This window comes from Chenopodium album, chromosome 13 (assembly GCF_948465745.1).
Source record: "Chenopodium album chromosome 13, dcCheAlbu1.1, whole genome shotgun sequence".
In the NCBI taxonomy this organism is placed as follows: Eukaryota; Viridiplantae; Streptophyta; class Magnoliopsida; order Caryophyllales; family Amaranthaceae; genus Chenopodium; species Chenopodium album.
Window position 1 is genome coordinate 39,719,720 of NC_137846.1, and position 17,969 is coordinate 39,737,688.

General features: G+C 31.2%; 2 protein-coding genes across 2 annotated transcripts; both read right to left on the reverse strand.

Moving 5' to 3' along the window:
- Positions 1-5,073: 5,073 nt before the first annotated feature.
- Positions 5,074-6,900, reverse strand: LOC145575497 (protein NUCLEAR FUSION DEFECTIVE 4-like). The gene has a single exon (XM_081633360.1). The coding sequence runs from the start codon at positions 6,898-6,900 to the stop codon at positions 5,074-5,076; it is 1,827 nt and encodes a 608-aa protein (XP_081489486.1).
- A 4,209-nt stretch (positions 6,901-11,109) lies between these two features.
- On the reverse strand, positions 11,110-15,231 carry LOC145574757 (echinocystic acid 23-monooxygenase-like). Its single transcript, XM_081632609.1, has 5 exons — positions 14,869-15,231; positions 12,698-12,915; positions 12,362-12,606; positions 11,880-12,276; positions 11,110-11,737 (listed from the first exon to the last, which is right to left on the reverse strand). Exons 1-5 carry the CDS (start codon positions 15,137-15,139, stop codon positions 11,297-11,299), a joined length of 1,572 nt encoding a protein of 523 aa, XP_081488735.1. The 5' UTR covers positions 15,140-15,231; the 3' UTR covers positions 11,110-11,296.
- Positions 15,232-17,969: the final 2,738 nt, after the last annotated feature.

Sequence of the window (17,969 nt, forward strand, 5' to 3'; positions counted from 1 at the left end):
CAAAGATTTCAACTCTTCAAAATCATCAACATAAGATTCTATTGTACCCACTTGCTGCAATTTATTAAAAATTTCTACTGCATTATCAGATTTAGAATCCTTAAATCTAGCAGCTAAATCAACAACAAAATTTGTCCAATCAACATTACTTCTCCCAACCAAATAACTAGCTACTCACACCTCAGCTTTATCAATCATATTCAAGCTAGCAGGATCTACTTTCTGTTCATCACCAATCTTGCACAACTTAAAATACTTGTTGGATCTACTTTCTGTTCATCACCAATCATCAATCACATTCTACAATTCTTGCCATCAAATTTAGGAAACTCAAGTTTAGGAACATACCCAAGAGTCTGGTTGGATTGGACCCTGCATCAACAGACATCGGGGTTGAAACTGGAGTTGTTGGAGGAGATTTCTGCCCAACTTCATCCAATTTCGCACTCAAATCATGCATCGTCTTCAACACACGATCTTAAAAAACCGAGCTAATCTTATGCTGCTCACCTAGTCGCAATTCAAGCTCCTTAACTTGCTGCTCAACAGACACCATTCTTTTGACGTAATTGGTGCCAGGATTCAATTTCAAGAATAAAAAATTTCGAAAGAAAATAAAATCGAATTTCAATTGATTTAGGTATTTTTAAGAGATTGGAACTCTTGAAATGGGTTTGCTCTAATACCAATGTAACAGTAAACTCAATGTGAGTTGGAATCTCACTCTAATTTCACTAAGAACAAGTGAATTCAATGAAGAAACTCCATTGATGAGCTGAGAAAAATACAAGGATTTACAGAGAGAATGCTGAGGAAGAAGAAAGGGGTTTTTATTTCACAAAATGATTGAATGAGTTTATTACAATGATTACAAGTATTTATACCCTGTAAAAGACTTAGAACTAAAAATATCTCTAACAACCTATCACACTAAGTACATGCAATAACTAACTTTGCTGACTCAGCAAAGCTTACAACTAACTAATTCCTCCTATTACAGTAGGTTAACTTTTTCATCTTAAAAAGTCAGATGATTTATATTACTCCACTTACTATTGGGCTTCTCTCTAGTTTATGATGGTGTGGACACCTACATTTGGCCTTCTGTTGGAACAGGGCCATAAGTTGGTCCAAAATTGGACAGGATCGGAATTGAGTTCACCTATTTCTGCAAATCGGAGACCATACCAAAATCATCCGATTCGGTTTGGTCCGAATTTGGACATGATGGACCTAATTTGGCTTTTTTTTTTAAAAAAAAAAAAAAAAACTAATTCTAGACAATGTAAAACTAGATATGAAAATTTATATAATTTATATGAAATTAGATTATCCCATATACAATATGAAAATTTTGTGTTCACAAATATATATAGAAGAACATAAATGAAATTCGCCAAAAAAATTAAATAAAAATCTAAAATGTTTAGCTCAAAATTCACAAAAAATACAATATATGAATCTTATTTATCATATCATTCACACAATTAACCATGTCATTTAGCCAACTAAACATATCATCTAGGTTTGACACTTACATATATCATCATGTCAGTTAATCATATCATCTAGACAATTAACCATATCATCTAGGCAACTAATTATATCATCTAGTCTTGACACTTAATGATATCATCCAGACAATTAATCAAATCATTCAACTTAGATACTTAATGACGTCATTCAGCTAAGACAATTATTTTTGTATTATACTCCGTAATTAATATCATCCAATCGACAATTAATGATATCATGCATTAAGCAAGACAATATTTTTCGTGTTGTGTGTGTGTGTCAAACAAATGAATGATATCATCCAAACATTTATCCACAAAACACACCCAAAAACAGTACAATCGGAAAACAGAACATCTAAAAAATAATTAGGAGCACTAGCACTAAGGCCCCATTCTCTTCACCTTATTTTTGCTGAACTGAAATTATTTTTACTGAAACAAAATTATATTTACTAAACTTAAATTATTTTTACTGAACTTAAATTAATTTTACTAAACTGAAATTATTTTTGCTGAACTGACATTATTTTTACTGATTTTCTATTATAATTCTTCTTTAAGAAAACTGAATTTTACTGAACTGAACTTATTTTTACTGAGCTGATATTATTTTTACTGAACTGAAATTAATTTTACCGAAATGAACTTATTTTTATTGAACTGAAAATATTTTTACTTAATATTATTTTTTAAGGTGAACAGGACAGGACCTAACACTAAATTTAAGCAATATCTTAAATATAGTATTAAGGAGAGAAAAGAAGAATACACCAAAATAAATCAAAAAGGGTATTCTGGTTAAAAAAAAAAAAAAAAAAAAAAAAAAAAAAAAAAAAAAAAAAAACCTTAGCAGCCCAAATGCAAGCGAGAAACACCTCAACTAATTAAATGGTCTTTCATAAATACTAATGAATAAGTTTAGTTGGTTAGAATTTTATGTTATAATTAACAGTCGGATCAAATCTCAACTCATTGATCAAATTAAAAAAAAAATATTTAAATAACAACAATGAAAAAGCACTCATATATTTACATTGTTCAGAAACAACACATCAATTTATGTCCGGAGGCTGGCGGGACGAAGTTCTTATACTGCTATATTGATCTTGAGAAAGGTACATTATTACAATATAATGGCTTAAAACAATATTCTAACATGCAAACTTGGTGATCAGATCAATATTGGTATAATAGTACATTTTTATAGTCAACTAGTTGTTGCCTAATTATGATTTTTGAAATTCAGTAAACAGGCCGTCAATTATTTTTGAGCACTTCAGCCCATCCAGTTTTCAAAGGTCACGTCTATAGAATATTGGACTATTGGCAACTAGTTATTGCTTAATTAGGAATTTTATCTAAACTAATACCTCTCTTTCTGTTTCTTATTTCCGGGAAGTTTAAATTAATCTAAATAAGGTATCAAACTCAGCTTAATCAACGACATTCTACTCATGTCTTTAATTTTTTGATTAAAAAAAAAATGAAAAGTCAATCTATGAACTAAATATAGCAAACATGGTGTCCACGCATGACAGCCTCGTCATTAATTACTACTCCCTTGATTCTCAAATAATAAATTTTAAAATAACTTAAAAATTAGGAAAAAATTTCAAGAATAAAACGATCTTTGGACGGTCTTCCAAAATTAAAACGACAATTTGATTATTCTATAATAAAACGACCTTTGACATATATTTGCTCAAAATAGAATAACAAACCCGATAACCTACTTAGGGTTAAACCCGGACACATGTCATACTGCGATTTGCTAGGATTATTTTTTCAATTTTCTTTTACTCCGTAATTTTTATTAAAAGAAATGATATTTAATTAAAAAATAAAAAAAAAAAACATTTTCAGAAAAATAAAAAATTTCTCTCTCCTCCCCTCCCCCTCCCTGTCAGCCTACCGCCCACAACACCACCATAGGTCCATAGCCCATCCTCATTTGATTCTTCTAGCCCCTTAGCCACCCTTGCAGCCCCCCTCCCTCAGCTGAACCATTCACGACACCAAAAATCCACCTTGTAACCACCCCCGTAACCTCCCCATTGACCATTGTCACGCCCATTCCACACAACTTGAAACTGACCTTATAGCCACCCCTTAACCACCCAATCCCCGTGAAACCACCCTCCAAACCGCCTTAAAACCCCTCACACACCACGAAACAACCCCACTAACCAACCCAAACCCCCAGTCGTTCATCCCACGCAAACAATGGTGGGGTTGGAGTGCGGTTCGCCGATTTATACAAGGGTGGGACAGGGTTTTGGCTGACGGCGGTAGGAGTGAGGGGCTGGGCTGGGTTGGGCTCACGACGGCGATAGGGAGTCTAGGCCTAAAGTTGGGGTTGGGTTCACCGGTGTGGCACCGTACGGTGGCTGGGTTCACGATAGGGATAGTGATTTTCTTAAAATCATTATTTAATAAAAGAAAATTGTTAAAAAAAAAATTAAAAACCAACCTATTGCATTGCGACATGTGTCACATTAACTTGTTCAATAAGTTATCAACTGGTAGCATTCTATTTTTGGCAGATAGTTATCAAAGGTTGTTTTATTATGTAATAATCAAAATGTTTTTTTATTTTTAGAAGAATGTTAAAAAGTCATTTTTTTCTTGATGATTTTTCCTAGAAATTATTTTACTCATTTAATCGAGTTTTTCATTTCATAATATGGATCTTACTCCCTCGCTTTTAAATGCTTGCTCCATTTTTATTTTTTGCACTATCGATTATTAATTTTCAATTGTTAGAATTTATGCTAATTGATAATTAAGGAAATTACTGATCAAAGATTAAATTAGCATCGGCATACATGCCCAAGAGAAATGGAGCAATCATTAAAAAATGGAAGGAGTACAAGATCCAAACCCATAACCTTAAGCTTAAATTCGAATACGTCAGCCACTAATCTATTACTATATTGCTTGTCATTTGATTCTATCAAAATTAAATTTTAATAAGGAATTTCTACTATGAAAATTAATGTAGTAACTCGGGACATCGACCCTGCCTAAAAACTAGTTTTTCAATGAAAAACTGGCACGTATACTTGTAGAATGATGTGAATTTTACAACACCTGTAAATTAATTAATTGCTAAAAAGGAGGTTATTTAAGTCAATTATTGTAATGCACTGTCTCAATTAAAAGGACATTAGAATTTTCATTTAATTAATTTCTATCATCAAGTTTTATATGAGTTGGCCACATGGTATGTTTAGCTATTATGGAGTTACTTCATTAGTATTATTGTGATTATTTGATAAGTGATACAGAGGTTACCCAGTCAATGTTATATGAGTTACTTTGGTTTTTTTATAACCGAGCACATGGTGTAACTAGCCAAACACAAAAAACACCAAATTTCTTATTTGTACAATAACTAAAGACTGTGACATAACTAAAGATGGACAATTTTCTCATGGGAAGGATATTAAAGAGTGGACCATACACTTACTATATTAATCCACTCTATACATAAAAGTAAATTATAGAAGATATATAAACAAATGAAAAATCGATCAATTAAGTAAAAATAAATAAATTAATTCATCTCTTCTTCCATCCTGCCGGAAGACGCACTTATAATCACATTATTCTCATCTTCTTGGAATCTCTTGTATATATTCCCCTTGTAAAACTTTCTAGTTCTAGCAACAAGAATCAAAGACACAAGGGCAGTGAAGAACGTAGCCGCCGCGATTATAATGTAGGCCAATTGGTAGCACTTGACTCCATTGCACTTTAACTCCTCCCCAAGCTTCCTTGTGAACCCTAACGCCTCAAGTTGTCTCAATCCCTCCTTGTCATACAAGTGCCCCGCGACTCTCACGTTAAAAATGTATGATCCTAATGGGGCGGCCAATGAGCCGTAATTGTACAATGTTGCATAGTGTTTGAGCCCAAAGAGCTCGGATATAATAGAGTAGAGGTAAGTCCACTCGGCACCAAAGCAAAATGCCATGATAATCGATGCTACATAGAGGCCATATGGCGCGTTGAAGGCTATGAGAAGATGAGCTATGCACGATATAAAGAGGATGATTGTAAGGCTGGCAGGCCTAGGCCATTTGCACTTTAACAAGTGCTCCGAAATTAGTCCTCCTAACACACGCCCTAAATATTGCCATATACCAATCAAAGACACAAAGGTGCTAATACTTTTTTTAGGGTATCCTAATGACATACCAATTTGACCTAAATTGTCTATTGTTGCTAGGTTCCCCCCTAAGCCACATATTGAAGCAAGGAACAATATCATCATATCGATACTAAACGTGGCCTGTAAGATGGTGTGGTCTTCCCCCGTAGCTGGAGGACGGAACACATCTTGGAAACATGACACTTTTGTATGTTCTACATCGCGACTTCCATTATTATTATTATTATCATTATCATTATTATTATTATTATTATTATTATTAGATTGATTTTTTGATGGAGATTTATTATCGCTACTAGGCACGATCTTCAACTCGGAGAGGGTATTAGTGGGAGTATTATAATGGTTGGTTTTCGAAAAAGCATATAACTCTTCTTTAAAGACTAGGAATATAGGGAGTATGAGGAGAACCATGATGACAACACAACTTACACCATAACCCGTTCTACTAAACTCGACTTGTTTTTGCACTAAGATCATAACCATAATGAACCCTGCTAGGGCTAAAGATATATAAAGGATGCCATTGAAAAATGTCTTTTCTCTCTTGATTGGTCTATGGCCAACAACCTTAAGAACTCGAACACTAAATGAAAAGAGCAATAAAGCAAGTGCGGGTAGCCAAGCAATGAGTAAGATCACCTCATCAGCGGTGGTATCATTACCATATAGGGCATGGTATAATTGAGCCATAACAGCCCCTCCTAAACCAATGTATGACTTTAAAAGCCCAATCACAACACCTCGATTCTCAGGGAAGTTCTTGACACAGGGCACCACAGCTCCGGTGTTGGCAAACCCTAAAGAGTTAGCTCCGATGGTGATGTATAGACACATTAGCCAAACTGGAGGGCGAGAGATCTTATGAGTGACCGAAAGCCAGATCATGAAGTAGCCAAAAAAGTTAACCATGGCACCAAGTGAGAGGATCACCCAAGGTGGGGCCACCTCCATGATTAAACCGGCATGAACACTAACATAAGCACCAAGGTCTTTGTAGAAACTAAGGAGATTAAGGGTACTTTGGTCATACCCTAAAGTTGTTTTAATGTCACCGGAATATAGACCAAATATATAGGAGGTACCAATGAAGGAGAGGATTATAATGGTTGTAAATGCCATGAAAAATCGCCCCGTTAGGAGCTGTAATGTGAAGCTTCTAGCCCTTGCACAACCGCCTTCGGTACGACTACCGTTGTCTAGGGCCATTTTTCTTTGTGTGTGTATGTGTTTAGCTAAGTTTGATGGTTTTAAATTTTTGTTATGTACTTTATGTAAAAAATGAGCTTCATTTATACACGGAATTACATACTAAGGAATTTAATTAATATTGGCCATAATCTTGCTGTCAATAAACAAGGGGCCAAGTGGTTAATCATACTTAGCTGCTTAATTGTTGACTTGGTAGAATGTATGAATATATATATATATATATATATATATATATATATATATATATATATATATATATATATATATATATATATATATATATATATATATATATATTTGGGATTCATACGTATTACTCGGAGTCTCGAAAATATATGTACACAATATAGTGTATTATTGCTAATATATAACCCATTTACGAAATAAACAATAGAATGTACAAAAATTAAATAAAGAAAAAAAAAACATTTTTATATTTTGTGTAGGATTTTGCTTACTACTTTAGAAGTCTATAATAATGCAATATTAATTTAAATGAAGATTATGTACATGTAAACAGACATAACTAATGTTAAAGGTGCATTAATTATGAATGTCAACTAGCGTATTTGTTTGAAGATATATATATAGTAATTAAAATATGATATCCAATTTTTTTGCGTCGTAATTTCTTTTGGATCTCACTAGTCTTTACAAAAATATTCAATCATTGTTTCTCATGTGCAAGTGTGCAACCCCTAAGTCTTTGATAGTTAAACACTCCCTTAGATATGAATAAAAACACATGTAACGATCTTATCTTTTCTCTAAAAAGTCAGCAAATTTGTAAGCTTAATATATAATTAATATGAGATTAATTAATAAGTTAAAACAATATACCACTTGTGATTTGGGACGCCCATCAAAATTTATATTTATAGAAAAAGGTAATACTCTCCCCGTCTCCAAAACTTTGACCCTTTTGGGTTGATTTCGCGATTATTAAGAAACTTAAATAAAAATAAATAAAAACATATTGAAAAGATAAATTTACATGGGTTTGTAAAAAAGTAGAGAGATAAAGTATTAAAAATACATAAAAAAACAAAATTTTATATGGGGAAACTAATTTTGCACAAATATTGTTGTAAATTGGTGGGTATTTTAATGCAAATGAGTCGATCATTTTGGGACTAAAATTAGACCAAAAGGGTCGAAGTTTTGGGGACGAAGAAAGTATTAGATTTATATAATTGGCAACGTACTAATTACCTTTTATATAATATTATGGGTATGTTCAGTTCACCTGATTTTCACTTATATGAATTTAACTCGACTTATCAAAATTTATTAAAACTTATTAGACTACAATTTAATGCTCTGATCATTTTCATCGATTATAGGCCAAATAATTCATGTAATTTTAATTATAAACCATAGTCATAATAATACTGTTGAAAAATAACTTTATGGTTAGTTCTAAGTTTTATTTTTACATGGTTAATTATAAATTTCAATCAATTACTTGAATTTTTTATTGTTTTCTTACATTGCTTTCCATGCTAAAAGTATATGCTTTACTTGAACATTATTTTAAGTAAAAATAATTTCAATTCAATAAAATAATTATTAATCGGGAAAAATTAGTAAGTTTAAAGAACAATATAGTAGAGAATTAGTAAAAATAATTTTTAGTTAAATTATTTAATTTCAACAAAAAATTTCAGTTCATCAGTAAAAATAATTTCAATGCAACAAAAATAAGTTGTAGAGAACAAGGCCATAGATGGACAGTGCAACAAATCCCAATAATCTTCCCAAATGTTACAACAAATTGAAGATTTCTATTCAACTAATGCCTTTTTCTCTTCACCATATACAAAAATTACTAAGTAAAAAATCAATTTAGTAAAGAATAATTCTATTTAGGAAATACAGGCTAAATTCGGAAAAAAGAAGTTCAACTCAATAACTTCATAGAATATATGTAATAGAGAATTAGCAAAAATACTTTTTAATTAGGACTTTTAAAGAACGCATATAACATAAAATTAGTAAAAATAATTTTTAACCGGTAAAAATAATTTTAGTTCAGCAACCCCAATTACAACTATACCCTATAATTGCCACACAAAAAAAAAAAAAAAAAAAAAAATCTCTATAACCTACAATTAATTATTTGATTCAATAGCCATATTTAAAGTCCAAGGAAAAAAAATTAATTAATTAGGTGAAGAGAATTGAGCCTAACCCAATTGCAACTATACCCTACAATTAAAATCCCAAAAAATCTCATTTTCATAAAAATAGATGTTAAAAATATAGTTTACATGGCCAACAAAACTTTGATAATTACATCACTTATATACTCAATCTACACTACTTATATACTCAATTTACACTAATTAAATCGATTATAAAGAAATAACACCATATAAATTCCATAAAGACCTATAGATATTGCATGTGTCAATTTTATTCAGATATGTTGGAATAACATGATTCAATAATACTAAAAAAAGAAGAAAAAAAAAATGGAATTTCCTTGTAATTAACAATGTTGTTGATTGGGTTATTTATTAAAAGAATAGAACCGCTATTAGTTATTGTGGTTTTACTCTTAAAACTGCTTACTGATTTTTTTTTTTTACAAAAAAAAAAATTGATTCTAGTTGGAGAATACTTTGAAAATTACTTTTTAAAACGAAGCAAACAAGGAATAAATTTTAATTTAAACGATATTGATGGAAATCATTTGTTGTTGAAGGAGAGGAAAATGAAGATTAAAATCTAAGATGAAATGCATAACTGATGTGAATCCAGTCCCCTTTTTTCATAGCTATCTTTATTGCTTTATTTGAAAACTCTATTGGTTTTGCCTTACTCTTAGAGTAGGGGTTTACAAGTGAGTCTTTAATAATGTTTTAATTATTGTCTTAGTAATAGTTATGGGGCTTGGACTTCCAAAGTTGTGTTAATTAGTTAGTAATAGTTATGAGGCCTTGGACTTCTAAAGCTGTATTAATTAGTTAGTGAGCTATATTGGTTCATTAATTACTTATTAGGGCTTTTATTTAAATTGCTTGTGGAGCAAGTAGGGTAGATTTATTTTTTCTATATATACTAACCGTGTGTCAATTATTTTAATAGGATGTTTTATGAATTAAAGTTGAGAATTATGACTTTTGCTTCAGATAACTTTGTTAAGGTTCAAACTTGTTACCCAAGGTTTTGGGATCGTTGCTCCTAAGATCAAACTTAGAAGTCGTTGCCTTCTAGGACTATCCTTCAAATTTTCACCATTAAAATCACTCAAATCCTTCTATCAAATAAAATCCTGCTATTTTAAAAAAAAAAAAAAAAAATCCATCAAAATATGCATCAATAACTCCAGGTTGTAATTGTACGCTCTTGAATTGCTAGCAAGGATTTTGAAAGAGAGGAGAAAGAAAATGGTGTTAAATACTCTCATAGATCAATCCGGCCCGAATTAGGGCCTGTTCACTTCAGCTAAATTTCAGTTCAGTTTAGCTCCAATCAGTTCAGTTCTGTTCAGCTTCTAATTTCCTTCTCTCATAAAATATTCATTTCAGCTCAGTTCAATTCAGTTACAATCAATTCAGTTCAGTAAATGTGAAAAGACCCTTAATGGATAAATACTAAAATTGGAGAAAAAGCTGGAGTAAGGAAATGCTCACCCTTAAACTGTACATACTGACTATATAGTGGTGATTGGCTTGGTCTCCAACAGCAAATTTAAATGGTCTTTTCCTTTTACCACTAAACTAACACTTGATTTCCTTCAAAAAAAAAAAAAAAAAAAAAAAAAAAAACTAACACTTGATAATTAACATTAAATGAACATATGGTCTTTTCCTTACCACTAGACCAACACTTGATAATTAACATTAAATGCTGGAAAGATTCAACCTTTGTACGAGGGTTCTTCAGAGATAGTTGCAAGTATTTTGAGAAAATGAGATATTAAGACTTAAACATAACAAAAATATAACTGATTACATTCTAGTTTGAATAACTCTAGTTTTTAGTTTTTTTTACCCAAACTGGACTGGAAATCCAGAATCTTCTATAATTTAATAGATTGTGAACCGAAGTTGAATTCACTGGACTCGTTCGATCCAGTTCAAGACTTCAAGTCCATATTCATGTCTAGATTTATGTGTGCAAAACTGCAAACCCCTACCCATGAGTGGCAATGATCCTACCTATGATCCATAGAACTAATTTTACAATTGAGATATGAACTCGAGCTGCAAATGCTGGCAGTATGCTGCACGTACTATGTATGAAAACTATAATTACATGAATAGAGCAGTAGATCCTAGATGACATTATATTTTGAGCTTGTAACATGACAACTACTTTATTTACCATAGTTGCATAAGTACCATAATTTAAGTGTACATATCTTTCCCAACTCTGTAAGTACCAATTACTCACAACCTTCAAGCCGGTGTAAAATCACATGAGCACCATGTTGGGGCTGAAGAGTTATAACTGTGGTAGGAGCATGGGTATAGGACGGCGACAACTCAAAACTGAAGTGCTGCAAAATCATGGACACCGCCATTTTAGCTTCTGCAATTGCAAAGTTTTGCCCGATACAGATTCGTGGCCCCCAACCAAAGGGAAAGAATGAAATATTCCCTTTGGTTGCCTTTGCAATCCCTTCTGAAAATCTTTCTGGTTTAAATTCATTTGCATCATCTCCCCAAAGTCTGGGATCGCGGTGTGTATTCATTATTGAAAGACTAATCATAGCACCACGAGGGACCAATATGTTTCCAAGTTTCATGTCACCTTGATATATCCTTCGGGATGTTGATGTCACAGGAGGGTATAATCTCAGCACCTCATATAGTATCATAGTCACCTATAACAGAAACAAATACAATTAATTCGCAGAAAAAATAAATAAAAATAAAAAAAATAATCATCTCTTTAGTTTAGGCCAAGTATTTGACGTTTTCAATTCTTAAGAGTAATTTAACAGAGTTGAAGTTATAAGCACTTACTATCTTTAAATGGTTTAACCCATCAAAATCTGGTTGATTCTTTCCAAATGTTGCCTGCACTTCTTCTCTTGCTCGTGTTTGCCAGTCTTGATGCTTGCTCAAGACTATCATTGTCCATACCAGCAAAACCGAGGTGGTCTCTTGGCCAGCAAAGTAGAAGAGTTTGCACTCGTCAATCATATCCTGAAGACTCATAGCTTGCTGTTGCTTGTGACTTCCAAGACTTTGAGTTTGAGACGCTTTTGAGTTGGAATCCATCAATATTCCCAATAAGTCATCCTTAGGAGCTTCACCTGCCTCCATTGCCTTCTTCCTCTTGTCAATGATTCCCATCAATAAATTTTGTATATCAGAGTTCATCTGTTTCATCTTCCTGTTGGTCTTTGTCGGCACATACCTAAGATGGGTATGATTTTCAATGCAATGCACCAATATGCAAAAAAAATTCCAAGTGCAATAAAGCTTAATCTTAACTAACTTACCTCCATCCAGGGATATAAACTGACTGAAAAAGGCGTATTGTAATTTGTGTCTGCTCCTTTAAAAGTTCGAATATCCTTCTTCCTTCCTTGTAGCTACTGCCAAATGCAGCTCGAGATATAACATCCGCAGATAGGCTGGTAAGGAATGGCCACACATCTACCTCAGCGGATCCTGTTTCAGATACTAACTTCTCCCATTCGCTGACCATTTCAATAACACTGTCCCCAAATGCTGGAAGCATAAGCTACAAAAAATGAAAGTAACTTGCAGTGAGTTGTTACCAATACTATCAAAATCTTTTTATAATTGTGTACTATTATTGGTCAATTACATACCTTAAGCTTTTCCATATGAAAAGCCGGGTTGATCAACTTCCTGTGTTTAGCCCATTTCTCACCCTCATAGCCTACCAGTCCAGGAACAAGCAATCCAACGAGTGGGTTCAATTTTGCCTTTCGAAACTCGTTCATCCTATTGAAGGCATCCCTTATAAGCACAGGTTCTGCAATATTTATAACTGGTATAGGCCCTAGCCATGTCCAAGAATTTTCACCTGCAATATTTAAGCTGAATATAAAAAGATTTCCAACATTCACAATGAAATTCCTTCTTTGAAGAACATCAGAACATGACTGATAGTCCCCTCAATATTAGAAAAGACACATACATACTGAGATAATTGGATTATATATGACACACTACAAATAAACCAACTAGAAGTTATATCCTTCAGAATTCGGAAGGTTGTACTCAGATCCTTGGCAGTAGCCAATATATTATCTTTTAAAGTCGGCATAATCCAAATTACACTTATTCCATTGTTATGACATTTCCTCCACCACTGTAAACAATTTCAGATAAAATGTTCTTCAGCCATATGAAATTAGAAAAGGGAAATAAACTTCCGTATATACACTTCATTTCTCTTACCCATTTCATATCTAAACAATGTAAAAGTGAACCACCAAATCTCCTTTCCTTTCATTTGTTCGATCTTTCCTACTTCCAAACACACACCATAATGTATTGCATTTCTCGCATTATTGTGCACCCTTCGTCCCACTATACCTTATCGATTCTTTGGACATGTTGGCCAACAGATAACTATGTCTATCACATCAATTATCATTACCAAAAAATTGATATGTTTAAAATAAATACAAAGACTAGTCCTCTTTATAATATCATTTCATTTATATATTAGAAAACATGTGATCAAAATTAGCATATAAATAGTGCAAAAAATCAAGAGAGTATACATGCAAAATTGTTCTTTAATGTAGACCAATGAATTTCTTTGTTTGATAAATTTAATTTTTCACTATCAAATAGGCTAGGCTAACTCAAACTCTTGAAACACTTTCCACATTTGATTTTGGTTCATTTACCTTATAAAGGTTCATTTACACTATAAATACAATGTACTTCTACAAGTAATTTTCCCAATATATGTATCTTCATTTGAAGATTATCAATTCAACGAATAATGGTCAAATTATCAATAATTGCTGAATTATCAATAATTGCTCTAGGCCAAAAGCAATTTTTGAAAACTTAATCATTTTTCAGCCTTGCACATATTGTTTGGAAAAATTAGAGCAAATCACTATTTTCAGGCAATTTTTTAATTCAATTATTGTAACTACTTTGCCATGACCAATACCACTACTCTACAGTGGTACTCTTCGTTTTACTAAAAAGTCACATTGTAGACAAGATTTTATCACAAGTTTGCATGCCACTTCGATAACATCTAACTTTAAAAAAAAAAAAAAAAAAAAAAAAAAAAATTAAACTCGTTATCATTCCCTAACAATCCGTAGACGACAACGACGACAGAAAAAAAATAAAATAAAATAAAAATCAATAGCACTTAGAGCAGCTCCAATAGTTGTAGCTAGGAACTTGCTTGCAATTTTAATAATTTTCTAGCTACTAGCTTGATCATTGGAGCTAGAAAACTCAATTAAGGGCCGGTTCACATTTACTTAATTTCAGTTCAGTTCAGTTCCAATCAGTTCAGTTCAGTTCAGCTCTTAATTTCTCTCTCACATAAAATATTCATTTCAGCTCAATTCAGTTCAGTTCAGCTCCAATCAGCTCAGTTCAATTCCAATCAGTTCAGTTCAATTCAGCTCAATTTAGTAAATATGAACAGGCCCTAACTTGGCTAAGCAATTTGCTTGGGAATTAAACTTGCCAAAATAAAAATGCTCATTGCATCAATTAAGCTATTTCTATGTATTTTCTATCCAATAACCACTACTGAGCTAATAGCTAGCCATTGGAGCAAAAAGTAACTAAAATGATAATTAGCTTAAAAACTTATGTGGCATAATTAGCTTGCTACTGGAGTTGCTATTATCCAAAAAAAAAAAAAAAGGCAAACAAAATGATTGATTAAGCGACAAAATCGGTACCTAAAACAGAGAAAAGCGTGCAAATCAATAATTTATTTCTGATATTAGAATAGAGTAAAAATAGAAAAAAAAACAAATTAACTAACCATATTTTTTGATATGTTGTTGAAGAAATGGCAAAACACGATCAACAAAATCATGAGTAAAAGGAATAGGCTTTTCTCTTGCTTCATGACGCATTCTGAAGGTTTCTTTGATATCACCATACAAAAATTTGTATGAATTTCCTTTCAAACCCTGTTTTCTGAGACACTTTTCCATCTTTTTTGGATTAAACCATAACCAATTCAAGGTTTTCCAAACCCATGTTAGAATTACACTACAAAAAATTGCTATAAAAATATACCCAATTTTCATTTTTGATGGATTTTTCTATTCAAATTCTAAGAAAAAATGGAATCGTAGGTGTTTTATATAGAGTGGAGGTGGAGGATAGAATGATGGTGAACGTGTTAATGGATGGACCACTTGGAATATCTTGGGCTTTTTTTTTAATTGTTTGTTTTAATGCAATTTTAGTCTTATTTTAAATACAAGACTAGATAACCATGAAATTCAGTATTAAAATATCTTTTGTTATACAAAAGTTGAGTGGTAGAGGTAGAGGTCTCTACTCTCTAGAATTTAATGAGAGGGTATATGCTACGACAAGCATTAAGATAATGATCCATAAATTCAGATAAGATATGTACGGATTTAATAAATTCGATCTCTAATATATAATGAGAAGGTGTATTGATAAGTTCAGATAAGATAAATACGAATCTAAGAATTTTGGTTTAGTTAGTATCAACCAATATCAATATCAATACTATATATTAAAATAATCACCAACATTATCCCCAAATTACACGTGTCGCATTCACAATAAAAATTTTCCCGCCAAAACCTTTTTTTTTTTTCACAAAAGAGATAGCTAATAATAATTTTAAAAAAAATAAAAAATATTAGAGAATACGCAGCCTAGATAACCTAAAAAAATAGTACAATAATAACAACTTAAATAAATAAATTATTATTTTAATCTCTAATCTATAAAATGTATATTTTGTTGAATCTTTATCGTTAATATATAAAATGTATTGTTCGTTTTCTACTTAAAAAAAAAAAAAATTAATTCAATTTTAAATTCATAACATGTCAGCAAACTAAAATTAGAGAGAAGTACTCTACGATACTGTATCCAATCTATAATAATTTGATAACATAAATAAATACTTCGTACAAATTTAACTAATAGTAATTTATAAAAATAATTTTGTTTCTTTTGAGTATCCGAGTGTTGCTCGGGCAAAGAACTAGTAAAATAAGATATTTGAATTGCATGTGAAGAGTACACTAGTAATCACAATCCACCTTAGGGTCTGTTCACATTTACTTAATTTCAGTTCAGTTCAGCTCTAATTAGTTCAGTTTAGTTTAGTTCAGTTCAGTTCAACTCCAATCAGTTCAGTTCAGCTCTTAATTTTCCTCTCTTATAAAATATTCATTTCAGCTCAATTCAATTCAGTTCAATTCAGTTCAGCTCCAATCAGTTCAGTTCAGTTCAATTCAGCTCAGTTCAGTAAATGTGAACAGTCCCTTAATCAACTTTCTAAATTAGTTTTTTTTAGTTTTTCTTAAATAATTTCCTCAAACTTTTTTCTGAAAAATTCGGATTAGTTAATATAAGATAAGATAAAATAAGATATTTGAATTGCAAGCGAAGAGTACACTTTAGCAATTATATTTCATCCAAGTGAAGAGTACGCTCACAGTCCACCTTAATCAACTTTTTAACTTATTTTTTTTAGTTTTTCTTAAATAATTTCCTCCATTTTTTATTATTTTTTTTTTAATTTTAACCATGTATTACCTTTCAATAATTAAATACATCAGATTGTAATACGAGTTTTAAAAATGGTATTGTTCTCTATTATTTTTTTTATTATATATTTTTGAATTACACTGATGAAACATGTAGTATATTTTAAGATAAATTAGATGAAGTCCGTGCGATGCACGATTTATTTGAATTTTTTAAAATAATTTTTATTATACATATATTTATGTGCTAAATTTTTTTATATATTTAGATAAAATTTCTGATATCAAAAGATTATTTTATTTTTAATTAATTTAAACTGGGAAATCTCATTCGCCAATTTTGCTTACGTGTCATTTAAATTATTTAATTCTAAAAGAAATTAATAATCTCGTATTTAAATGGCTACCACTAAAATTTATTATCTTATATGGCACGCTGAAAAAATTAAATCCTACTTGGCTCTTTAAAAACTCGGGAAAAAACTCCCCTTTATATATATATAATATTAGATTTTTGAAAAAAAAAAAATTGCAATTGATGACCAATTCATATTGATGAAATTCCAATTTTATTAACCATGTATTGTATTAATTTTAAATCTAGATGGTTTGGCATTAATTAGTCGATTGTGTTATAAAAGAAAGGTTCTAAAAGAAAATTCTACATGGCAGAAAAGGAAAATCCATCACTTCAAAAGAAATTTTTATAAATATATGTATATACAACAAAGTATGGAAAATGTATCATCACTTTAAAAATAATAATCAAAGGGAGTAAAATGTATCACTTAATATAAAATAAAAACAAAAAAATATTTTTTTTTTTAAAAAAAAACAATAAGGGAGTATTGTAAAAAATTATTTGGCCTTTTTTTTTTAGTCCTTCCATTACGTATTAATTGCAACACTTTTCTTTTACATCCGTTTTACATTAATTGCAACAATTGTTTATTTGATAAAAACGTGCTATTATTTTATACGAAGTCATTTTTTCTCTCCCACTAACCCTACTTTTACAAATATTTTGTTATTTCTTTTTCATACCAACCCCACTTATACTACTTTTTTTTTTTTATATTTATTTTATTTTATTATTATTATTATTACTACTCTTTTCTACTAACAATTATCTATATTATAATAAATTTTACTTTAGACTAGTGTTCCAATTAATACGAAATGGAGGGAGTAATCAACAAAGATCCTATTTCCTAAGAATCTAAGATAACAACATGTGATGAAAGAAGGATTAGAAAAATGTGCACATGAAAACATGAAGTCACCGATGATGATATGTAAATCTGGCTGTATATGGACACAACTATACAAGCCGGTATTACTGGTATGTGATATGTCATGCGTTACGCCACTACCATGCCTT